Raw genomic sequence first — 21,350 nt, forward strand, 5'->3', positions numbered from 1 at the left:
GCACACAATGACTGGTGTGAAAGAGAAATAAACAAACATGGATGAACTGTCGGTTTCACGCTGGCCCCATCACAAGAGATGTGACTTTAATTAATTGATTAAATATTATAAATATTAAATATGACCTTTGATAAAAATCAGGTCCAGACCTTTTGAGTAGTGTGTTACTCACACTGTACCACTACCACTGTGCCAAATCATCACCATAGTTATTTCTGCTTACAGCAGAAAGGTGTAGTGCATGCAGTGTAATGTACTTGGCCTGCTAGATTTAGGCTGCCTCTCCAATCAATGGCAAAAAAAATCATAGCATTTGAAGCATTCATATATTACCATATTGCATATCTAAACCAAGCTGCAGGCATGACTTTATTTACACTCTGTGACTTCAACCATCTGGGGAGCAGAACTGTTGTTGCCAAATCTCCACAATAGGCTTGACTCTGCTGATGTGCGGATGGGCGGGGGTGTGGGATCAATGTTACCCTTGGAGAGCTGCCTGGTTTATGGGATACGCAGCACAGAGCGACTGCTAATTCCCAGCAGAATGCCCGGATCCCTCTTGTTCTGACGTTAAAGGAGGAGCATTCACTCCAAATCGGTTCAGGACGCCATCATTCGCATGACAAATAGCCATTAAGCTCGACCAATCATGAGCCCAATAGCAGTGAATACACACGCTGTGACATAAAAAAAAAAAAAAAGAGTGAGACATCCCGCTAATTAAAGCGCCAGTACTGTGCTGGATGTCGTCGACGGGGACCATTATCAGGCCTAAACACACACACGATGAGTTTGTGAGGTTTTTTTTTTCCTCCCCCAATCTTCTCTGCCATTCGTAAAACTCCAACAAAGCAAATTGTTCTCTGAAAATGATAATGATGTTAAAAAAAAAAAAGTTGGAATAAAAAATATCATTTCCCACACAGAGCTTTGTGAAAGAAAAGAGTATTCACTTGGCGCTGAGCTGTGTCAAACACTCACAGCCAACTTCTTTCTTCAAAATTAGTTTTAGAAGTGTTGCTGAATGACCCAATTCTACAGTTAGCGCATAATACCTCTTTTCTGGTTTAATCTAGTCTTCCTTGTATTGTGTTTGAGTGCTGAAATTAATATTACCTTCGAAAATGGTTTTATGATTCTATCAGCCACTTTAACGTTCCTCGAGTGTGGCTTACGTGATCAGAAAGTTTCCCATTGGCTGAGTTTGAATGAATGCGTGTGCGTGTGTGTGTGTGTTTTTGTGGCGTTTCCAACAGGTCAATGAAGACCGGGTGCAACAGATGGAGAGGGAGAATAGTTTCATCGCACGCTGGAACGACAAGAAGGACACCACGGTAAGCCGACCCGCAGAACCCAAATGGAAGCCACCAACGGGCGTCTTGTTTGTTTGTGCGTGTATTGATTTGCCCGCATGCGACAGGGCCTCTCAAATCAGGGATTCATTTGAACGAGTTTCCTGCTTTTCTGGCAAAAATGAAGGGGATGGGGGGGTGGGCGGGTGGGGGGAAGGCGGAGGAGGCAGGAGCAGGCGGGTGAGGAAAAAAGGGCTTTGTTCCTGTTAACCTTTACGGCAGGTACTTTACGCCTGGATGCCTCGGCCGAGAAAAACATTTGGTTCAGATAACTGGGGAAAAAAATTAAATCACATGCCGCCGCTGTTGTCGAAATGTGAAATAAGTTGTTTATGCTCGCTCCTCTCTGCTCTGCACCTAGGCTCTCAGAACATGTGTGCTGCTGTGGGGCAGGAGGGTTACTCAGTGGAAAGCCAGTGCTATTATAAAGCTGTCTGAGGTGAAAAGTGGGACAACGTTTTGGTTATGGACACGAATTGGAGGGTTTTGGGGTTGTAACTGGAAGAAAAACAGAAAAGTTACTAGTTTCTTCATTAAAAACAGTCATTTAGTGTAATTGCAAGTCAGCATGGTGAAAATGTCTCTGTTGAGATAATGGGTGTGCTTATTTTATGGATGATTTAACATTTTAGCAAAGTTAAACATTGCTAACACTTGTTCAAACATTGTATTAATCTTCTCCTTTTGCATCAAACGTACTTGCTTGGTCTTATTTTTACTGTATGGACCATCACTTCTATTAGTTATGATAATATTTCACTCACTGGCTCCATTATTGGCTTTTTACTATGATGTCTGCAGGTGAACACAAGCAGAGCAACTGAACCCAGTCAACTTAACCACCAGTTTGGAAGTTAAAGTTGTAACTTGATAAGTCCATTTTACTCATCCATTCCATGCAAAATGGTCATATTGTATTGAATTGTAGTACTCTAATCTCTAAAAAAAAGTGAGTCAACAATGTGATTTCCCACCCACAGACTTACAAAGGCTGCATTTGCAGTGATTATGTATGTATGTAGTTTATTTATAGTGGTGTGTGGCTCAGGTTTGTCTTAGCTGTCTTTAAAAACAAGTGGCTTTTTATTCAGCACACCAAAGTGTAGCTTTTAAGGTTTGGGTTATCAGAAATACAGCAAAAATCCATTTTCTTTGCAAAATTCAGACAACAGACAAGCATGAAGATGTTGGTGAACACACATGAAAACTCAGTCTGTGCAGTAGTTTTTCAGAACTTTCACTGACAGCGGCAAATGTCAACCTCATGGTGGCGCTAGAGGAAAAGGGGATCAAAATCTGTCGGATTCATCATTCATTACATTTCACTGTAATCCATCCAGAGTTATTTCAGTCTGGCCCCAGGTGGTGGACCAACAGACTGGCATTGCCATCCTAAAAACTCACACATTTCAGACGCTGGTCTATTTAAGATGAGATTTAAGATGGGACTATTCAGCCTACAGGATGGACAGGAGAGGAGAGTGCTGGTAGGAGTTAAGGTCCAGGATGTTGCTGAGCAAATGGCTCTTGGGTTCGCATTTGAATACCAAGACAGTATGCGCTTTTGACATTTACAGGAAGCCTGTCTCAGAGGGCTCGGGCCCCGCAGGTGGAGGTTCTGACCTCATCTGTTCCCATTTAAAGGCTGAGAATGACAAGGAGGCCTGCACCCTGCAAGTGGATAGTATGGCTCGACTGGGGGAGTAAGTAAATCAGTAATATAATGAGGTGTAAGGCAGTGTCATGGCTTGTAAGTTAGAAGTGGCACTTTAAAATCAATACTTGCATTTAGAGCCAGGGCGAGTGCAGAGATGGTGTGACTTTGGTAAAGATTAGAAACGCCGTCATTTTAGATAGAACATTGCTGTTTTTCTTGCTTGTTGCTGAAAAATCCCCCCCTCAGCTGTGAAACCATTTGTGTTGCATTTTGCCCGCCTCTCCAGCAAGTTGTCACCATCTTTATTTCCTGTCTTTGTTTCTCACTCGTCAGTTGCTCGTACAGCGTGCCTGGTCTCCCTCCCATCACATAGGAATGAAGGGGGAGGAGGTACAGAGTACTTAGCAAGCCATGATGGCCCCACATGAATGTGTGACATTTTCACAATTACAGCTTTCGCTCCACTGGTTTGAATGACTGTATTTCTGTGTTATTTTAGGGCCACAGGAGTCAGAAGTGGGTTCCTCCCTCTTATCATGCTATATTTCTCCCAGTTCAAGCCAATAATAGACCTCAGCTCACCTGCACATTAAAATGACAAAAGAAAAGTAATTGTAATTTCCAGATAGCCAAGGGAAAAGAAACCTTTTCCTGCTCACTTAGTTGTTCATTTTCTGGAGATGGATTACCACTCCACTCTGCCAGAAATCCGGATTTGGTGCCTCAACTATGACCCTGTCTCTTTACAGGGCTACATTTTCACTCTTTCTTGACTTTCCTGGTTTTTACCACCCTAAAAAATCATTTTTAATTGGATGCAGAGAGGGTTACAGCTCGGAAACATGGAGTAAGGTGCCGCGATTCGTACTGACAAGAGCAATTACTGGGAATTTGACCTCCTGAATGTCAGGCAGAAAGGCCACTTAAAAGTCTTCCTTTGAATTTTACATCGGCTACATTCAGTTAAGAGGAATCTTTTCTCTTTCATCTATTGATTGATCTGTTTGTGAAAACTTCAAAGTGCACTGTAGGACAATTTATTTTGATTCACGTTTCTCAATACCACTACTTTTGTTCTCAAATTAAGTCCGAGTGTCTTGTACAGGCGAGTTTTGGCTGTAGCTAGCTTAGTAGCTCTTGAACGAAGAGGTTGACACCACTCCTGTCTTTGCATTATGTACTGAGCTCTACCTAGGACATGATTAACCTAACTTTAGCTTAATTTAGCTTACCATAACATTAAGACTAATAAACTTAAGTTTATGTTACCGTAACATTAAGCCTGGAAGCAAAAATAACAGTCTGATTAGGTCAAGTTTAGCTTAATGTAAAGACTGGAAGCGGAGCAAACGGCATGATTAGCTTAAGTTTAGCTTATCTTATCTTAACAAAAAGACTGGAAGCAGGCAAACAGCGTGATTATTATAATAATATTAATGCGTGATTTTCTTTGGAGAGATTAGCTGTTAGCTAGCTGATTCCCCCTTCTTACAGTCTTGATGCTAGGCTAAGCTAACCTCCTCCTGGCTCTAGCTTCATATCTAGCAGACTTTCCCTCAGCAAGAGAACTAATATATTGAAAGTTTAACTGAAACGTTTGACGGCCACTAAGACTCAAGTCTTCATGATGTATTAAGCCTTTAGCATTAGCATACATTGCTTATCTTACGTAGCTCGCAGAAATGAATGTCCAAACAGTAAAATGAAGGTTTGTAGAAACTAGAAATTTGAGATTTGATTCACACAAAAGCATCCATTTGTGAAGGTTTTAACACAGGATTAAAATGTTATTCTGCAGTGTAGCATGTCTTTTATTAATAAAAGACAGAGAAAAGACTGTTACAGTGAACCAATCCGTCTCTCTTGGCATCTCTGCTGGGTTCATTCTGCCAATTTGCTTTTGAAGTTTTTTTCCATTCCCATAATAACCCCTGAATATTTTTCTTGGTATATCTTCAAAACATTTTAAAACTGACAGCACACCTAAAGTTAACACCTGAGGAGAGCATCTCAGTTTTAGTGTAGGTGAAACATGCACCCCACGCTTCCACCTTTACAAGTTTGTCTCGCGCATGTTCTCTTTATTTAGCCAGGTTTTAATGCTACCAGGATTTAGTTTGCCGCCAGCTCAGAAAACGACCTTTGGTTTCCACAAATCCTCTAACCGTTTCGCTCACTTTTCTCCATTTAGATTCATGCCACACTGGAGTACGAATTTCGAAGAAAAGCCAATTAATCCAGACGCATTGTTTTTGTAATTCAACTGATCTCTCTGTCTCACTCGACTTTTCTTTTTCTTCTTACTTTCTTTCTCGCTCCTCAGTTCTCCCCAGCTGGGGACTTGATCTTCGAGGTGTACCTGGAAAAGAGAGAGCCAGAGAACTGCTGTTTAATCAAGGTATAAGTGTGTGTGTGTGTGTGTGTGTTAGTTAATGTGTGCATTTGTACTTTCAGCAGGCATGTCAGGGATGTGAGTCTGTGTGTGTATGCGTTGCCTTAGGTCCCCAGTGGTAAGGTAAAATAAGAAAGCGGGAGGTGGGGTGGAGTGTGGGATGAAGGCAGGTGAAGCAGGAGAGGGAATGAGGGCTGAGGGTGGGGAGAATGAGAGGTGGAGAGGTTGATAGAATAGGGCTGAGACATTTGTGGTTTAACCTGATGGGATTACCGCCACTGAAATAAATCAAAAGCGAACTAATCAAAGAAACGTCTGATTTAATTGTGTGAGTAATTGCATTTTGCAAGGCACGCCGGCTGCTGTAGGTTATGGACTCCTGTCACAGGTTGCCGGCAGAATAGGGATGGGGTTAAAGAGGACCGTTTGGCACCACTGTTTGACTTTAATACTCCACTTCCTCTCTTTTGAGTAAAGTAGCACATTTGCTTTGTTCACTTCTGTTCAGGTGCACCTAATAACTTGACAAAGAAGCAAGTGTTTAATCAGTGCACCATGTGCATGGCTGCGAGTCAGACATCTGTGCAGTTAGTGTTACATGTTAAGTATTGAATGGCTCCTCATAGGGAGAGATGGTTGAAGGCAGTGATATCGATCCAGAGAGCTTATGATCTGAGCTGTTATGTGCAGAATGTGCCCACTTTAGGTCGATTGTTCTCTTTTATTCGCTGTTGTTTGCAGGTATGCATTTATCTCTTTGCTGTGTGTGGTAGGTCTCTCCCAGCATGCGCTCCACAGAGCTTGCAGAAACTGCGCTAAGTATGAGGAGCGTCGTCTTTAACCGCGATGACCTCTGGACCACCTTTGAAGTCATTGAGAATGGAGAGCTAGGTACGTAGGCTCGGAGTTCCCTCCAATCACCTCAGGATGCTTGTTCAAATCACAAAACATCCTGAAAAAAACATCTCCACCAATCAGAGTCCCACTCAAACCTCACCCCACTGCCTCACAAGATTTTTTTTTTCTTAAAGTTATTTTTATAGTACTCCACTGTACAAATACAGAGACATGTTCACACGTGATGGGGTCACAGGATGAATCTGAGGGGTCAGTCTTCAGCAAACCGTCATTTTTTGGTTGTGCTGCTTTCAGGTTATAGTTTGCAGCAAGGGTTCAACACTATAAAATGCTTCATTTTGAAATATCACAAGCCAAAAAAGATATGAAAGACCACTGCAGGCAAATTATTTCCTGTTCGCTTCCATTGCTGGTGCCAACTTTTTGGCATTTTTCCCTTTATTCAATGGTGGTGGTACAGATGTAGACAGGAAATGTTGGGGGAGAGAGAGGGGTATGACATGCAACAAAGGTTGCATGCCATTCGAACCGGGGTCCTGACCCTTAGGCGACCGTGGCACCTGATGCCAATCAGTTTAACCATTTTGCGTCCTTATTTGACGTAGCCTGGAGGCCCTGGGGTGAAGGTGCTGATCTTGAACCGTAAAGTCCCTGGTTCACATGTGGACTGGGATCTTTGTTGCATATCATTCCTGCACAGGGGCCTTCTCACTTTAACGAAGGGAACTTCCCTGCACTGTGACGCTGCCTAATCAACGATGCACTCTCTTTACCTCGCACTGTTCGAGCTTAGACAAAAAGCCACTTCACCATTTACTGCTTTGTAGAATCCATTTGACGAAATTAAACAGACATTTAATTTTAATCAACTAGAAGAGCATCTTCAGTGACAAATGCTACATTTTTCTTTTCGTTAGACAGAGAGGTCAAGAAATCATTCACTCTTGAATTGAAGTAGATAAATAAAGGCCTGAAAAATGTGATTATGTTTCTATACACTGATTTCACTGAAAATGATTGCCTCTGCCATTATAGTCTGTAGTTTTTTCTTCATATCACTGTTTATGATATTATTAGCAGCTTATTCATAATTTTTCATTATCACCTTGTTTTTCTGGTGTAAATTTACCATGTATCAGTGAAATCGCTGCTTGAATTACTGACCAGAATTACTGGCCTGTATTCCAGCAGATTAGTTCCTGTTGCACATGCACGTCTGAAAGAATCCTGTTAATTTTAAACACACTCAATATTTTGGAGATTTTCTTTCTTTTCACCACATGGTACAGTTACCTGTTGGACCTGTTTCATGATTATAGCTGGAGGAAGCTGTTTTCTATAGACCAGTGTAAAAGGTTTCCTAGTAAAATATGAGCTTTAATTCATAAATCTGATAAAGGTTACCATGCTGTCAACTCCCACATCTCATAGTAGTAAAAGTCTTTGCTCTAAACTCTCGCCTATCATCCACAGTATATCCAGTTAATGATTGATGCACCGCATCACCGTTTAAATGGCTATTCTCACCCACGGCATATACAAAGATCACACTTTCTCTCATCCAAGGACCTCATGATTAGAAGATTATGCTATCTCTCTAATGAACCGGTGTCCGTGAACATGGAAGCACACTGAGAAATTAGCCAAGCATCGTCAATTTGATGATATGCGCATTAATTAATCATCTTTACCGTCATATGTCATAAATTACCATCATCTTCCTTGCATGATCGACCTAGGGAGCTGACCCACCTCATCTTGCATTAATATGCGCTGATGGCCCACCGTGCCTCACACACTCGCATTTGATCGCACCACGGCAAGCGGCGAGCATGGGGGAGTCAAAGTTGAGCTTTGTCGCAAACTTGCTTAGCTTGCCGTCTCCGTGCACTTCTCATCAGTTCACTAAGAGTTTACACCACGCTCTTATGTTTGTTTTTCTCCTCACAAAGTTACAGAGGACACGCCGTCCTCTTCTAAAAACGAAGGTGTGTGGAATACTGAGTTTATTTGCTGACGGTTCAGCATATTTTCCATGGCAAGACAATGTGTCTGTGGAAGAGTAAACAGTCAAGCTATTCTGAAGGCGTTAGCGTGACAGGTTTTGCTCATAAAACCATAAAGAAGGGAGGGAAAGTGCGTTAATTAGCCATTTTGGAGGATAGCTACAGATAAACACTGTTATCGAGGACAATAGGCAGAAAAGGGGAGCTAATATTTGTTGGGAAATGAGGAACTAATTCCATGGCCTGGGTCTGCAGAGATTCCAGGGACGAGATAAGCCCAGTGTTATGAATAAGTTATGCTATTGTGGCTCTTTTTACCTCCTTTGGTTATGAAAAACAGGGGAGTGTAGAGATGGAGGCATCAGAGCAGGGGTGGTGGTACACAAATTATCTCCTTTTTTTGGCTGATAGCATGTACCCTGTTCACCAATTAGGAGGCGATAATAGGCCTATTTTGCACATGAGTGTGTTTTTATAATCAGGTCCTGATATGCAGGAGATAATTTAAACTTCTCAGTGATGAAAATGGGGAGAACAACAACATAATTTTGTTATTTGGTTAACTAGAATTAGCCATGGATTTTATGTGGGTTTAGATTTTGTTTCATACATTTTTGTGACAATCTTTGTTGTTGGCGGTTGACTTTTCTGACCATTTTTGTTTGACCGTTGCAGATTTACAGCACCTGCCAGTCATGCCTCTCCCTCTGATCTTCTGTCTTTTCTTTTCAACAGAGCGGCCGTTGCACCACAGTGAGAAAATTCTTGAGCAGGTGCTGGAGTGGAGTAACTTGGACTGTCCCAGCTCTGCTTTTCTTGTTATAAAGAAGTTTTCAGAGGCCAAAAGAGTGACTGATGGGAAAGGTGGGCTCCAGTATGAAGATGATGGTACAAAATCATTGAAAATGAAATGTTTTAAACAGTATGTGTTTACTGTTTGCTGTACAGGTTCGATGTTATTGTTCATTGTGGTACTACTGTGGGTTTTTCATGACATTTTTACCTGTTGATCTGAAAATTACATCCGAAAATAAATTTTTCATTATAATTTCAAACCAACATGTACCCCATGGGGTACATGTTGCCCCTCAAAAAAATGATAATGAAAAATATATTCTCATATTTAGTCGTATGAATACCATGTAGTGTGATTGAAATTACATGAAAACTACTTAGGAAGAGAGCTGAGAATTTCTATCAGTATCCCAGAAGAAATGGATAAATAGTTGAAATAGTCTGGGAAGTCATGGCTAACAGTTTACAGTAGTTAGCTAAAAGTCATGGATAAAAAGTTGACTTAGCTAGAAAGTGATGACTAACAGTTGAAATAATAAGTTAAAAGTAATAGATGAACAGTAATGGCTGACTAAGTCAACATAGGTAGCCGCTAGCCAAAAGTAGTAGCTAAACAGTTGAAATATAGGTAACAGTAAGCTAGCTAAAATAACGGCTAAACAGTTAGGACAGTTTGAAATACAAAAACAGTTGAAATGGTTAACGAAAAGTAATGACTTAATAATTGAAATAGCTAACAGTTAGCTCAAAGTAATGGTTAAACAGTCAGAATAGTGAGCTAACAGTCATGGATGTACAGTTGAGATAGGTAGGTAATAGTCGCACAGTTAGCAAAGATAATGGATGCCATAAAACATCCTTCTACAACTTTAGTTCGTAGTGTGAAAATAATCTCAAACAGGAAAGCATTAAGTTAAAAAGTACTGGAACAATATAATTTTTACTGAATGACATTCAGTTCATCAATCAATTTGAATGATCACATTTAGAACATAACAGTGGTGTTGATGAAGGTAGTTACATCATCTTCATCACAAGTCCCCAGTACCTGCTAGTATGCTATCAATGTGCAATGATATTGAACTGGAAAAGGCAGCCAAAGTATCACATTTTAAGCTAAAAACAGCTAACTGTAGAGCTAAATGACAATTAAACAGGCTAATTCCTATAAAATGAAAAAAAAATCCCTTAATAGATTTTGTTGTGTTTTACAGCAGACCAAAAGCAGTTCACAAGAGGCGACTATCTGAAGTTCAGCGATGGATCCTCCAAACTGCTGTCAGGGCACAAATTCCAGGACAAATATGTTGTACTACGTGCAGAGAAGCTGCTGCTCTACAGAGATACCAAAGTAAGTACGCTTTTTATTTTCAGCTTAATCTACTGCCACATCTACTGTAAACACTCGCCACCATGGGTTTTTGCATGCAAACACAAAGTGTCAGGCGAACAGAGAGTGCCTTGGATCACAAGGGAATTTAAAAGGTTATAGAACTGCTCAAGAAAGCCAAAATGTGTTAGAATGGCGCTTGTGTAACTGCAGCCAAACAGACTGAACTCCACCCAAGCGCTCTCTGCTTCATCTCCCTGTCGACATGTTCGTCTCTGGGATCCAAATCTTGGAATTATGGAGGAAAATAAAACATAGCGATGGCAGTGGACTTCCAACTGTCTTTGGAAAAAGAAAGAATACAGCGTGTGCTTCAGAGAGGACCAGCAGGACCGAGTTCCCTGGAGGGCTTTTCTTCTCAGCACATTTCTGCAGTTTGAAACATGGGATTCGTAAAGGAGTGTGAAGAAGTGTTAATAATTGATGGAGGTGCAGTAGCTCTGGCAGTAGGGGTAGGAGTGTAGGGGGAGGGAAAATGCTGAGAGGTGGTGTCTGTATGTGTGTGTGTGTGTGTGTGGGGGGGGGGTGCATTCACTAAAAGCTTTTCTAAATATCAGGTTGCACAAGAATGTGACTAATTACTACACGAATGCAAAGGAAATTAAAAGTATTGCTGCAATTTAATTGATATTCTTTGGCCTCTACAATTATTGCCAGGTCTGAATTTAGCACGAATTGTGTTGGATGAAACTGGGAATGAGTGGTGGGTTGTGATGTGTAGGTGTCAGGAGCAAGCTGTAACTTTGATTTTGTTCGCTTTGTTCTCACCCACTTTGTTCTTTGTTGCTTGGAAGAAGAGGTTTGCCGGTCACGATTCAGGTTGATTGTCGAGTCGCGATGCGGCACAGTTTATTTTGAAGTGGTTTCTGTCGTTAGCGTGAGTTTAATGTGTGTCCTTTCTCGTTTCCTTCATTCATTTATTCGTTCAAAATGATTCATATGGTTTGGTTTTCTTTTGCAGGGCACTAAAGCAGAGAAAGTCATCCAACTCTCCTCTCTTAAATGTTACCTGGGCCTGAAGAAAAAGCTCAAACCTCCAACCAGGTAAGCTGTGAAACTGTGCTCACATGCACAATGAATCTCTATTGTGTTTTCCTAAATCCAGCCTAAATCTGAATGTATGTGAATGAGAGGGACCCTCAGATTTACTAAGACTGCCCAGGTGACCATTTTAGTCACATGTCAGTGTAAAAAAGAAACCAGGGCATATAATGTAGTTGGAAACTTACCATAAGAAGGAAAAGGGTGGTAAATACTAGCAGTAGCAGCAACATTTTGATGGAAGCAATCATAGCTCTAAATCCCTATTAGCTTTTGTCATGTTGCTCCATCCACTGAGTAAGACCATAATATGTGGCTTTGTGTCTGTGGCCAATAACTGCTGTTTCCAAGGTCACTATTTGAGCTTTGGCGCTCAAATGTATTGGAATATATAAAGAAGTTGTCAAAAAAATATGTTTGTGTTTGTCGTTTGACAAGATTACCGCTGCAAATGGACACAAGCAATGTGAAATAAGTGTGTGATTGGCTGCTTCAAACATACAGAGGACTGCCTGTGGTATAAGCTGCAAAATACCTGCAACAATATAAATTCAGTCTTAGAGCTTGTGGTTTTGTATTTCGAGCTGCCGTAAAAGTGCCATTTATATGTATTTATTCATTTCCTGCAACATTCTTTGTTTCCATCAGTGGTTTTCACTGTCATGCAGATATTATTGAAATGTTGATGATAAGAAGTTGCCGGATATCTCTCTCCCTCCGCCAATAAAACGACAGCGCTGCAAATTTTACACCTGCCTCTCCCAGACGTTAAATCACAGACACAACTGCCTCTGCCACAGCGGTCAATCAACAATTATGGCCCAGTTTTAGTGGTCATTTGTATAAATTTTCATTCCCTCCTTGCATATTTTCTGGTGCAATAAATAATGCATTAAGCCAAACTGTAATTTTTCCAGGGCAAAAAAATTTGATGTGGCTGCATAATGAACGTGGTCAAACGTGACTCATTAGTGCCAGAACAGCTGCTGCACATTCGTAGCACATGCACCCCTCTGTGTTATTAAGATGAACTAGTGATTATTTGGCTCTGCTATTGTCTTTTCAAGTGTGCTTTTCCTTAATTGTGTGCACATGCGCAACAGTTTGTGCGTTTGCCCCGAAAGATATATCGCCCTTTCTCTCCCCTCAAAGTTGTGCAGAACCAGAAGATACCCAAGCCACTCCTGACCCCATCGTATTTTTCACTGCAACGGAATTGATTAAATGTAATTGCATTTTAACAAATACAAATTATCAAACTCTGCCTCCGCCGATAGAGAACATTGCTGCCACTGTTTTATTTTAATGATCTGCTGTTATTATAATTTATGACACATGCCAAGCCCTCAGCGGTTCTTGTTGGTCAAACAAAGAGGAGATTTTTTTTGAGAAGCCAAACACTTTATTTCACATTACCCGATTATAATTCCTCATAATTTTCCCCATGTCGGAATTTCGAGTCCAGGGAAGCGTGAAAAATGAGTCCGGCGAGCGATTGTCTGCATTACGCCGTCCTTCAGGGGAGAAAAACTGGATAAGAGAGAGGGAGCGGGAGATGAAGAGAGACGGCGAAAGAGGGACAGAAGGAAAGAATGATACAGCGCGGTATCATAGATATACTGTTGAGTGGGTTGCTGGAGAAGTGATACGGTGAATAAAGAAATGAAGACCAAGTGCTGAGGAGAAAGGAGAGAGTCATCGTGAGAGGGTTAGGAGAGGCAGCGCTCCAGTACCTCATTAGGCTGAGGTCTATCTGTGAGCGGCCTACTGCGGGGTTGGATCGGCCGCCTTAACTCACAGGAGTGGTGCTCCGGGCTCCGGGCTCTCCATCCCTGCCCCCTCTTTCCCTTTGTTCTTCCCCCTCTTCTATGCTCCTGTGCAGCCACAGCTGTGAAGAGTTTCAGGGAAGGTGTATTCTCCAGGAAGGTGGTCTTTTCACCTTCTGCTGCCTCTGTGCAAGTTAATTCACACTGAAACATACATATATACATGTGTATATATACACCATTAAGCATCCAGAAAGCTTGCTGTGTGGGAAGAGGGTCTCTTTATTTAGCTTGCAGCATCATACAATTAACCATGTTCATATGTGATCATTTAATGTTTGTACTCGTACAGACTGTTTATGTTGCAAAACAGGAATTCTTCTACTAGCCAGGCTGCGTTTTAGAGATTTAATATCTGGTGCATCTGCCAGCAAAATGTGCTCTAAGGCATTTAGGTGAGCCACATATGCTCTGTGTATTATACATGTTGGCCCAGAGCATACTGAGGTCTGCCTATGCATAAACATGTGGACTGGAACTGCACTGATTAATCTAATTAATTCCACTGTTTAGCGCCAAGCATTTATGCTGAACTTGTTTGTTCTCCTTGAATTTGAATGAAAAGGTTTTGGCCTGCTGTTATCTTAACAATACTTTCTCAACAAGATATATATATACATATATATATATATATTAAATTGTTGATCGTTTCTGGAGTTGGATGCTTCGAAATTCCACATGTTCTTTCACAAAAACATGTTTATAACCTCTGTGAAGTTGATTTGTAGGACCTTGCAAGTTTCAGTTTGCGGAACGAAAATCTCTAAATCTGACCTGTGTCCTTGTCTTTGCAGCTGGGGCTTCACAGTCTACACTGATAAACAACAATGGTGAGTGCCGTGCAGACATTCTCCAGTTCAATCATTGATGAGTGTGACTTTTCCCCTTTCCACTTAAAATATCTCCAAAATGGAAAGAATCAAGTGGCACAGAGTTAAAAAGTTGAAGTTAAAGCGTTCTGTAATGATCCAAGTGGATTAGCAATGGGGCCATCAGTGCAGTTAAAATGTATTAGTGATGGTGAGAGGCTGCTGTCTGGTTCACTCACAGGAAGTGAAATAATACTCACTGATTTTCTCTTTTTTTTAAATTTAATTTCTATTCGTAGCCTCCTTCTAAACCATTATCTGCTGTCACACATAACGAGCTGCCTTCTAAGTTGACAAATGCAATTCCTTGACGGAAGCTAGCTGCTCTCATCGCATTTCTGATATCAGTATGAATTTATTGTTATTTATGAGCAGGATGAGGATATTTTTCACAAAACTGTTGAGGGAATGACACAAGTCAAAGTAATTTTAAGGTACAAGAGGATGCTGGGCTTTATTCTTTAGCCATGGCTTTGTTGGTTAGTCAGTCTAAGATATCTCATTTATTTGAGGGATTGACTTGTGTGTTTCGTGCTAAACCTTAGCTGCTGAAGAAAAAGATAGAGAACATGCTATTTATTAATTTAATACAGCCATTTATTCATATGTTGTTGTTTACCAAATAGGCATGCTAGCAACACAGCTATAATAGATGGCTGTGTTGGTTGGTCAGTCCACCACATTGGTCAATACCTTATTTAAGGTATGTGTTTAGTGCTAATTTGCAAATGTTAGCAAGCGAGCTAGCGAACTGCGAGCATTGGTGTAGACTGTTAGTGGTGTTAGCTTGAATTAATTTTTTTTAGTTATACATGTGTCACAGATGTGTTGAGGGCTGATTGTATTGTCAATTTTAATCCATTTTATTTATATATCCCAAATTTACAAATCACAGAGTTGCATCAAAGGGCTTTAGTAAGAGTGAATTCGACCACAGTAGCAGACACCAGGAAATGCTCAAAGTCAAACAGAATACGGTACAAATATGAACAGGTGACCATCATCTTAGATTGTTACTTTCAGTACTCGTCACTGCTGCAGAGGGATACTTTGTCCCACGAGATTAATGTTATCATAGGTAATTGCAGCCTGCCCACCGATCATTAACTCTGTTTAGAGCGATCAATGAACTGTTCCCTAAGACGACACCGTGTCCAGGGTTGTGACTCACCAAATCCAGTCACCTGGTTCAGATTGGTGTGAAAACAGCTGGGGTGGAGGTCAGCAACTGATGTGACCAAGCTTTCCCTCCTCAGGCACTTCTGCTGCGAGAAGAGGGAGGCGCAGGTCGGCTGGGTGACGGACATCATCAGGATGAAGGTGAGATGACGTGCAGCTGGGCTATTCGGAACAAGAGTGAGGAATGCACTCATGCAAAAGCTCGATGAACCAATTTAACAAGCAGAACATTGAGTGACTTCAGGAGTGCAGGAGGAAGTGTGTGCATCCTTTCTCCAACTCTTAGCTGTTGTGCTGCAACCCAAAAATATCAGTGAATGCGACATCCACATCGCGGACACATTCTCCTTTTCCCTTCCTTATTTGGATGAAAAATACACTCGGTTACAGGCCTGGAATAAATCATCTTTTACAATCCATATCTCAGAACGAGGAGATATGATAAATCACATTTCCCCCAATCATCCATTTCCATTGTGCTGTTAGGCAGATGAAATACATAAACAGGGAAAGAACTGTAAAGTTTTCGAGGTCACTCAGCAATAACATAAATCATTTTATGTGGAAAAGCTGTGAGAATAAGGTCAAGGCGACCATAACAATCACATTGTGGTGCTTAGCCCCGAGATACAGCTAAGTGTTGTCGCTGTCAGTCGCTGACACAGCACATATGACATAAATAATGCAAGGCAAAGCAAACACAGGGAGAGCAGCTCCGGATGTGTCATATTTTTGCATTATTTTTCACTCTCACATTCATTCCTAACTGCCGAGCGAAATAGCCTCATTAGACTAAACACGTGTGTCTATTTTCTGCTCATTTCCAAGTAAATGAAAATAACTTGTGCATCAGACTCATCCTGAATTGAAATATCTAACCCACAGCTTGAGATTTCACAGCTCTGTTATTGTATGCTCGGCACATTTAATCAGTATTAGCCCTCGGCTCGGCTTCCTTTATGGGAACCCGTCTGCAGCACGGTGTTGTTTACCACAGGTGCTTACTGTAAAAGCCTTTTAGTGTCTTAGTTTGGGTTTGCAAGGAAAAAGGGCAACACCGTCAGGGAGAGATTGATCTAAAGGGGAAGCCAATTTTTGTCTGTTGTTTCAAGGTGTTTATTTCAGCGGGCTCAGTGACTTTTCCCTGCTCTTTGCAGAAGCTCTTAGGTCTGCAACAGCTAAATCTATAGCAGACTGGAGCCGGCTAAAAATATTAGGATTCTCCTCCCAAATCCGCTAAATATCAGGATTGTCGACTTCCAACACAGGGGCTTGTGGGAAGGACACAGGACTTGTGGGAAGGGCAGAGAGAAAGTGCAGATGAGAAAGTAGACAGAGAGCACTTCAGTGTTCTTGATTTCCTTTCTCTTACCTGTTAGCGAGCATTGTGCTCCGACAGTTTCCATAGCAACTACAGATGGAGGACCTAATTTTGAAGCAAGGTGGAATGGATGGCGGTGGTGAGTGTCAGAGGGTTGGGGGTGTGTGTAAAGGTCCAAGGACAGGTCCTAGCAGTGATGAAATGAGGATTTGTTAAAGAGAGACAGTTCTATAGGTCTGGGGGTCACGCTGATATAAAAGGTGACATTGTTAAAGAGAAAGTTTAGCCAGGGATCAGAACACAGTCGGACAGAGGAGCGTCACCTGCTGACTTCCCCTCATATTCAAAGATGCTTGTGTTAGTCCAGCCAAAAATAGCACTTTATACCTATACAGCCTGTACACTGACACCAAGTCTGCCTTTTCTTCTGTACTCTAGTTTTTAGTTGTGATGAAGGAAAACTTCATAAAAAAGAAGAAATAGTCCTGGATGCTTTATGTTCCCCCTGATCTATCTAAAGCATGTCTATTTATGTGTAATTCACAATGATATGTTGAAGCCATGTACAAACAGAACCCATCCAATATATATACATATATATATATATATGTGTGTTGTTGTCTTTTTTGTTCAATCATGTGACTAATCTCTGCTGTTGGCTGTGTGTCTGCAGTACGGTTCTGACCTCTGTTCAAAGAGCGTCAACTCAAAAGAAGCTGCAGATCACAAATCCTCCAGAGGGGGAGCTGTGACTGAAGTCCGTAAGATCCACAGCGGCAGCAAACAGGTGAGAAATCAACGACAAAATTATACAATTATGATGTTTCTGTTTGGCTTTAAAGTGTTAAAATATTTCATAGTGAACAGCGATTTTAGAAACTAGATTTAGTGCCGGGGAATATCTGGGTTTAAGCCGTCATTATAGGATTGATATGATAGGATGATAGGATTATTCTCACAATGCACTTAAAGACCTCTGAATAGCTGTGATTGCACAGTTGAACAGATTCTTTGTACAGTTTTTTCTCCACGTTCAAATCCTTTCCCTTTTGTTGGCTGACAGTTTTTTCTGCTGCATTCAGTGGTTAAAGTGGAGAAATGTGCCTCAGCTCTGACAAACAGACTAACATTTAAAACTATTGCAGTTTGATGACTCACTGTCACCACGATGTTGATGTGAAATTTGTCAGCTGTTGGTAAAACTGTTGTAAACGTCAGACCTGTTTAATGGATCACAGAGAAATGTGGCACAAACATATATTCCAATACTTACTGATGACCAAAACTAATAACTTTCACATCAACCTCGGCTGTGCTCACGTCATAATTAGCAGGTGTTAGCATCCTAACACATTTTGCCAACATAATGCCTGCTGAGCGTCAGCATTTTAGCATGCTGATGTTAGCTGAAAGAAGCGCCGCTGCTAGCATGGCTCTAGACTCATGTTGTCATGACGGTAGAACTCCGGTTTAAGTGACTTTATAAAGTCAAGTTATGTTCACTTACAAACAGAGTTAGTTTCAAAATGCAGTTGCATATTTTACTGTCTGAAAAAATGTTTGCTATGTTTAATTCCTGAACTGAAGTGAATTGCTCGTACAGTCATGTGTCACAACCCAACTCTGCTCGTAAATGATCGAATTTCTGATCTCCGATCAAGGATCTCTCCCGACATGAAAAATGACTTTGCTTGAATTCAGTCTCTTGCAATTCATGTTGATCTGCAATATTTGCCCACAGCTGACAGACAGGAGGGTTTCTCTTGATGACGGCAACCCAAGGCCCACCAAGGACGCCGCTGTCCACCACAAGACGAACGCCCCGAAGCACACCGACGTGCTCAGGGCCCCAGAAGTCCCATACAGGAGACCCTCTGTGGATGTTTGCCAGCCACAGCGCCTCCCTTCCCCGTCGCCATCCAGACACTTGCAGCCCATGGCTTTACCCATTCCCCCTCAGAGTGGCTGTAAGACCATCAGCAGGAGACCTGCTCTGGGTGGGGAGGCTATAATGCCGTCTAACCTGATGAATGAACTTAACTCAGTGCTGAGCAAGACTGGTCGCATTGCCAAGAGCAATGATGGGTAAGAAGAGAAGTCAGGAGGCAGAGAGGTACCTTAAACAGTTTGAACGGTAGGACAAACACTGCAGGGCTGAGCAGAGGAAGACAGATGTGGAGGCTGACTGAGAAAGACCGCACAATGCAGATGGACCCAAAATAAGTTGCTATCATGAGGGGGATCATAGCCTGACGGCCGCTTTCGAGCTCAAGTGTACTGTACGTATAAAGGGATGCCGACGCACAAGGGGATGTGGAAAACAGGTGCAAGGAGACACTGGAGGTCATGCAGACCTCAGCTGGACATGGCGCTGACCCAAGCACTACAGAACGTGATTTATATGCCGCTCGTCTAAACCTGGAGAATGTTATAAAAATATGTTCACCTGTCAAACCCTCAGAAGTTTCCAGAAGTGCTTGCTTCGTGCTTTTCAGGTTCCAGGTACTTTGAAAAGGCTGTTAGGTCTACACCTGGAAAGTATTGTGATTATTTTAAGCCTTATATGGTAAAGTCAATTTTAAATTAAGCATTTTGTATATTATGAATTATGAGTGGCGGGGTCCGCCATTTCACAGAGTTAAACCTACGCAGATTCAGAAGAGAAAAGCAGGTTTTTGCCATTAACTGGCTAACAGACTTACGTTTTCATCGACATGACATGCAATATATTTATAGTAGATATTTTTATATACTTTTTTAAAAACAGTTAACCGCCATTATTTTTTTACGGTAACCATTGACTGCACAGCTAACTCGCTAACACTTTTTTTAAGCTCATCATTCTGTGGTCCACCACTTTAAACTTTGCACTGGCTGCCACCAAATGTCTTTTTAATGCACAGTATAAATATATGAATAAATGCTGTAACATGATGTATTACTCAGCAGTTTAATCCTCAGTGAGCAAAAACAAAATAATGTATGCTAAACATTAACCAGAAGTAGCTAACACCGTTGCACATTAGCTTGCTTTTGCACACTTTGTGGTAAAATCAGAACTCAAAATCTGAAAAATTGCTGCTCTGGAAGAGCTTGAAATTTTTCTTTTTTAATTTTTTTAATTAATGCATTTAAGTAAGTATATAAGACTCCACAGAAACACCATCAAATATCAGCGCCATCAGAAACAAGCCTTCAGAGATCCATTAGCTCGTTCCAAACTGAACACAAACATAAGTCTAGCTTTTCTGTTGAAGTTCAGAGTAACAGTCCTGAACAGTTAAACTAAATGCATGTTATAGTCTCTGTTAATAGTGGGCACACATGCTTGAATGTAAGTATTTATTTTTGTCACTTTCAAAAAAAAAAGCAACAAACGGATAAATTGCAGAATAATACTGAACACCGTTGCATCTCCTGAGCAGCGCAAATGAAAAATGTCTATTTTTGCCAAGCGCTCTGGCTAAAAATGACCTTTAATGTTTCTCCACAGGTGTGCAGATGGTGGGAACAGTGGAGATGGGAGAGGTGTCGAGTGTGTAACGGAAACACACAGAGAACCTTTGAGAAATTGTCAGTTTTAGACTTTTTATAGCGAGGAAACGACAGACACGGCCAAACCCATCAGATAATTAGCGCCGGGTAAAAATAAGATAATGCACGGAGCCGTTAACGGAATATGAGAATGAAAGCAGCCTTATATGATGACAGAAATGTGTGAAACCAAAAAGTGATAAACATCAGTGTTGTTTAATGATAATTGCCGTTATTGCTTTCAGGTTTATTGTGCATCATGATTGGATTCTTTTCTCTGTTCATTCGCTAAGAGCTCTTTATCTGTGTTTTATTTCTATTTTAATATTGCATCTGCTCTCTGCAGGTTTATATAATACAGTCATTTGGGCTTTTTGCGCCGGGTAAATCTGCGCAGGGATTTTCTATCTCATTGGATAAATTTCCTTCTGTACACTCAGTTGTGTTCTATGAACACGTCTGCAAGATTTAAGAGAGAGAGCGACTCGAGCCCAGTTGTGGATTTCACCATGAGGATCTTCAATCTTTGCCTTATTTATATATAATTATATCATCATTTTATTCATAGATTTCATCAAATTCTGCTTTTTCTCGAGTGAAATGTAAGAATAAACTCCCCGTCTCAAGTCACATGTGCTTGTTGAATAATGTATGGCGGTCGGAAAATGCACACGTAGGCAATTGTCACACAGGTTCTCTCCATGAAAAATTCATATTAACATTTTATTTTCATTATGCCTCATACACCAGCTGCTTGTCCTTTGTTTCATGTCCTTATATTCTAATCAGAGACATCACATTTGTGCATTCGTGGTCTGAGCATTTCTTATTCGGGCCTTACCTACTTGTGCAAATATGTGATTACTTCCCTCGCCTGTATTAGTTATATTACTGGTAGAAATGAATACATTCCTACCTAATTGGCCTGTTGAGAGTCGTTTTCATTCCAAGCAGCCTTTCTGTACAGTGTAATGTCTTTGTTCTGATGTGTAATAATATACTATGTGTATATTGTTCAGCATTAAAAGCCTATTTCATTTTAAAATCATATTATTGCTCACTTGAGAGTAGTGAAGATAATATCCCTTTAAAATCCTGCACAAAGCTACCGTCTGTCTCTATACATA

General features: G+C 41.1%; 1 protein-coding gene across 3 annotated transcripts in view; it reads left to right on the forward strand.

Moving 5' to 3' along the window:
• Positions 1–20,853, forward strand: part of arap2 (ArfGAP with RhoGAP domain, ankyrin repeat and PH domain 2) — a 121,213-nt gene extending 100,360 nt beyond the window's left edge. For all 3 annotated transcript variants that reach the window (XM_041965016.1, XM_041965018.1, XM_041965019.1), the window contains 10 exons: positions 1,260–1,337; positions 5,336–5,410; positions 6,178–6,295; positions 9,004–9,132; positions 10,278–10,414; positions 11,415–11,497; positions 14,115–14,150; positions 15,446–15,509; positions 17,363–17,476; positions 18,431–20,853. In XM_041965016.1, the coding sequence (XP_041820950.1) occupies positions 1,260–1,337; positions 5,336–5,410; positions 6,178–6,295; positions 9,004–9,132; positions 10,278–10,414; positions 11,415–11,497; positions 14,115–14,150; positions 15,446–15,509; positions 17,363–17,476; positions 18,431–18,778 (1,182 nt within the window). In that variant the 3' untranslated portion in view covers positions 18,779–20,853. The remainder of the gene's footprint in view (positions 1–1,259; positions 1,338–5,335; positions 5,411–6,177; positions 6,296–9,003; positions 9,133–10,277; positions 10,415–11,414; positions 11,498–14,114; positions 14,151–15,445; positions 15,510–17,362; positions 17,477–18,430) is intronic.
• The last annotated feature ends 497 nt before the right edge of the window (positions 20,854–21,350 follow it).

Source organism: Chelmon rostratus, chromosome 23 (genome assembly GCF_017976325.1).
Source record: "Chelmon rostratus isolate fCheRos1 chromosome 23, fCheRos1.pri, whole genome shotgun sequence".
NCBI lineage: Eukaryota > Metazoa > Chordata > Actinopteri > Chaetodontiformes > Chaetodontidae > Chelmon > Chelmon rostratus.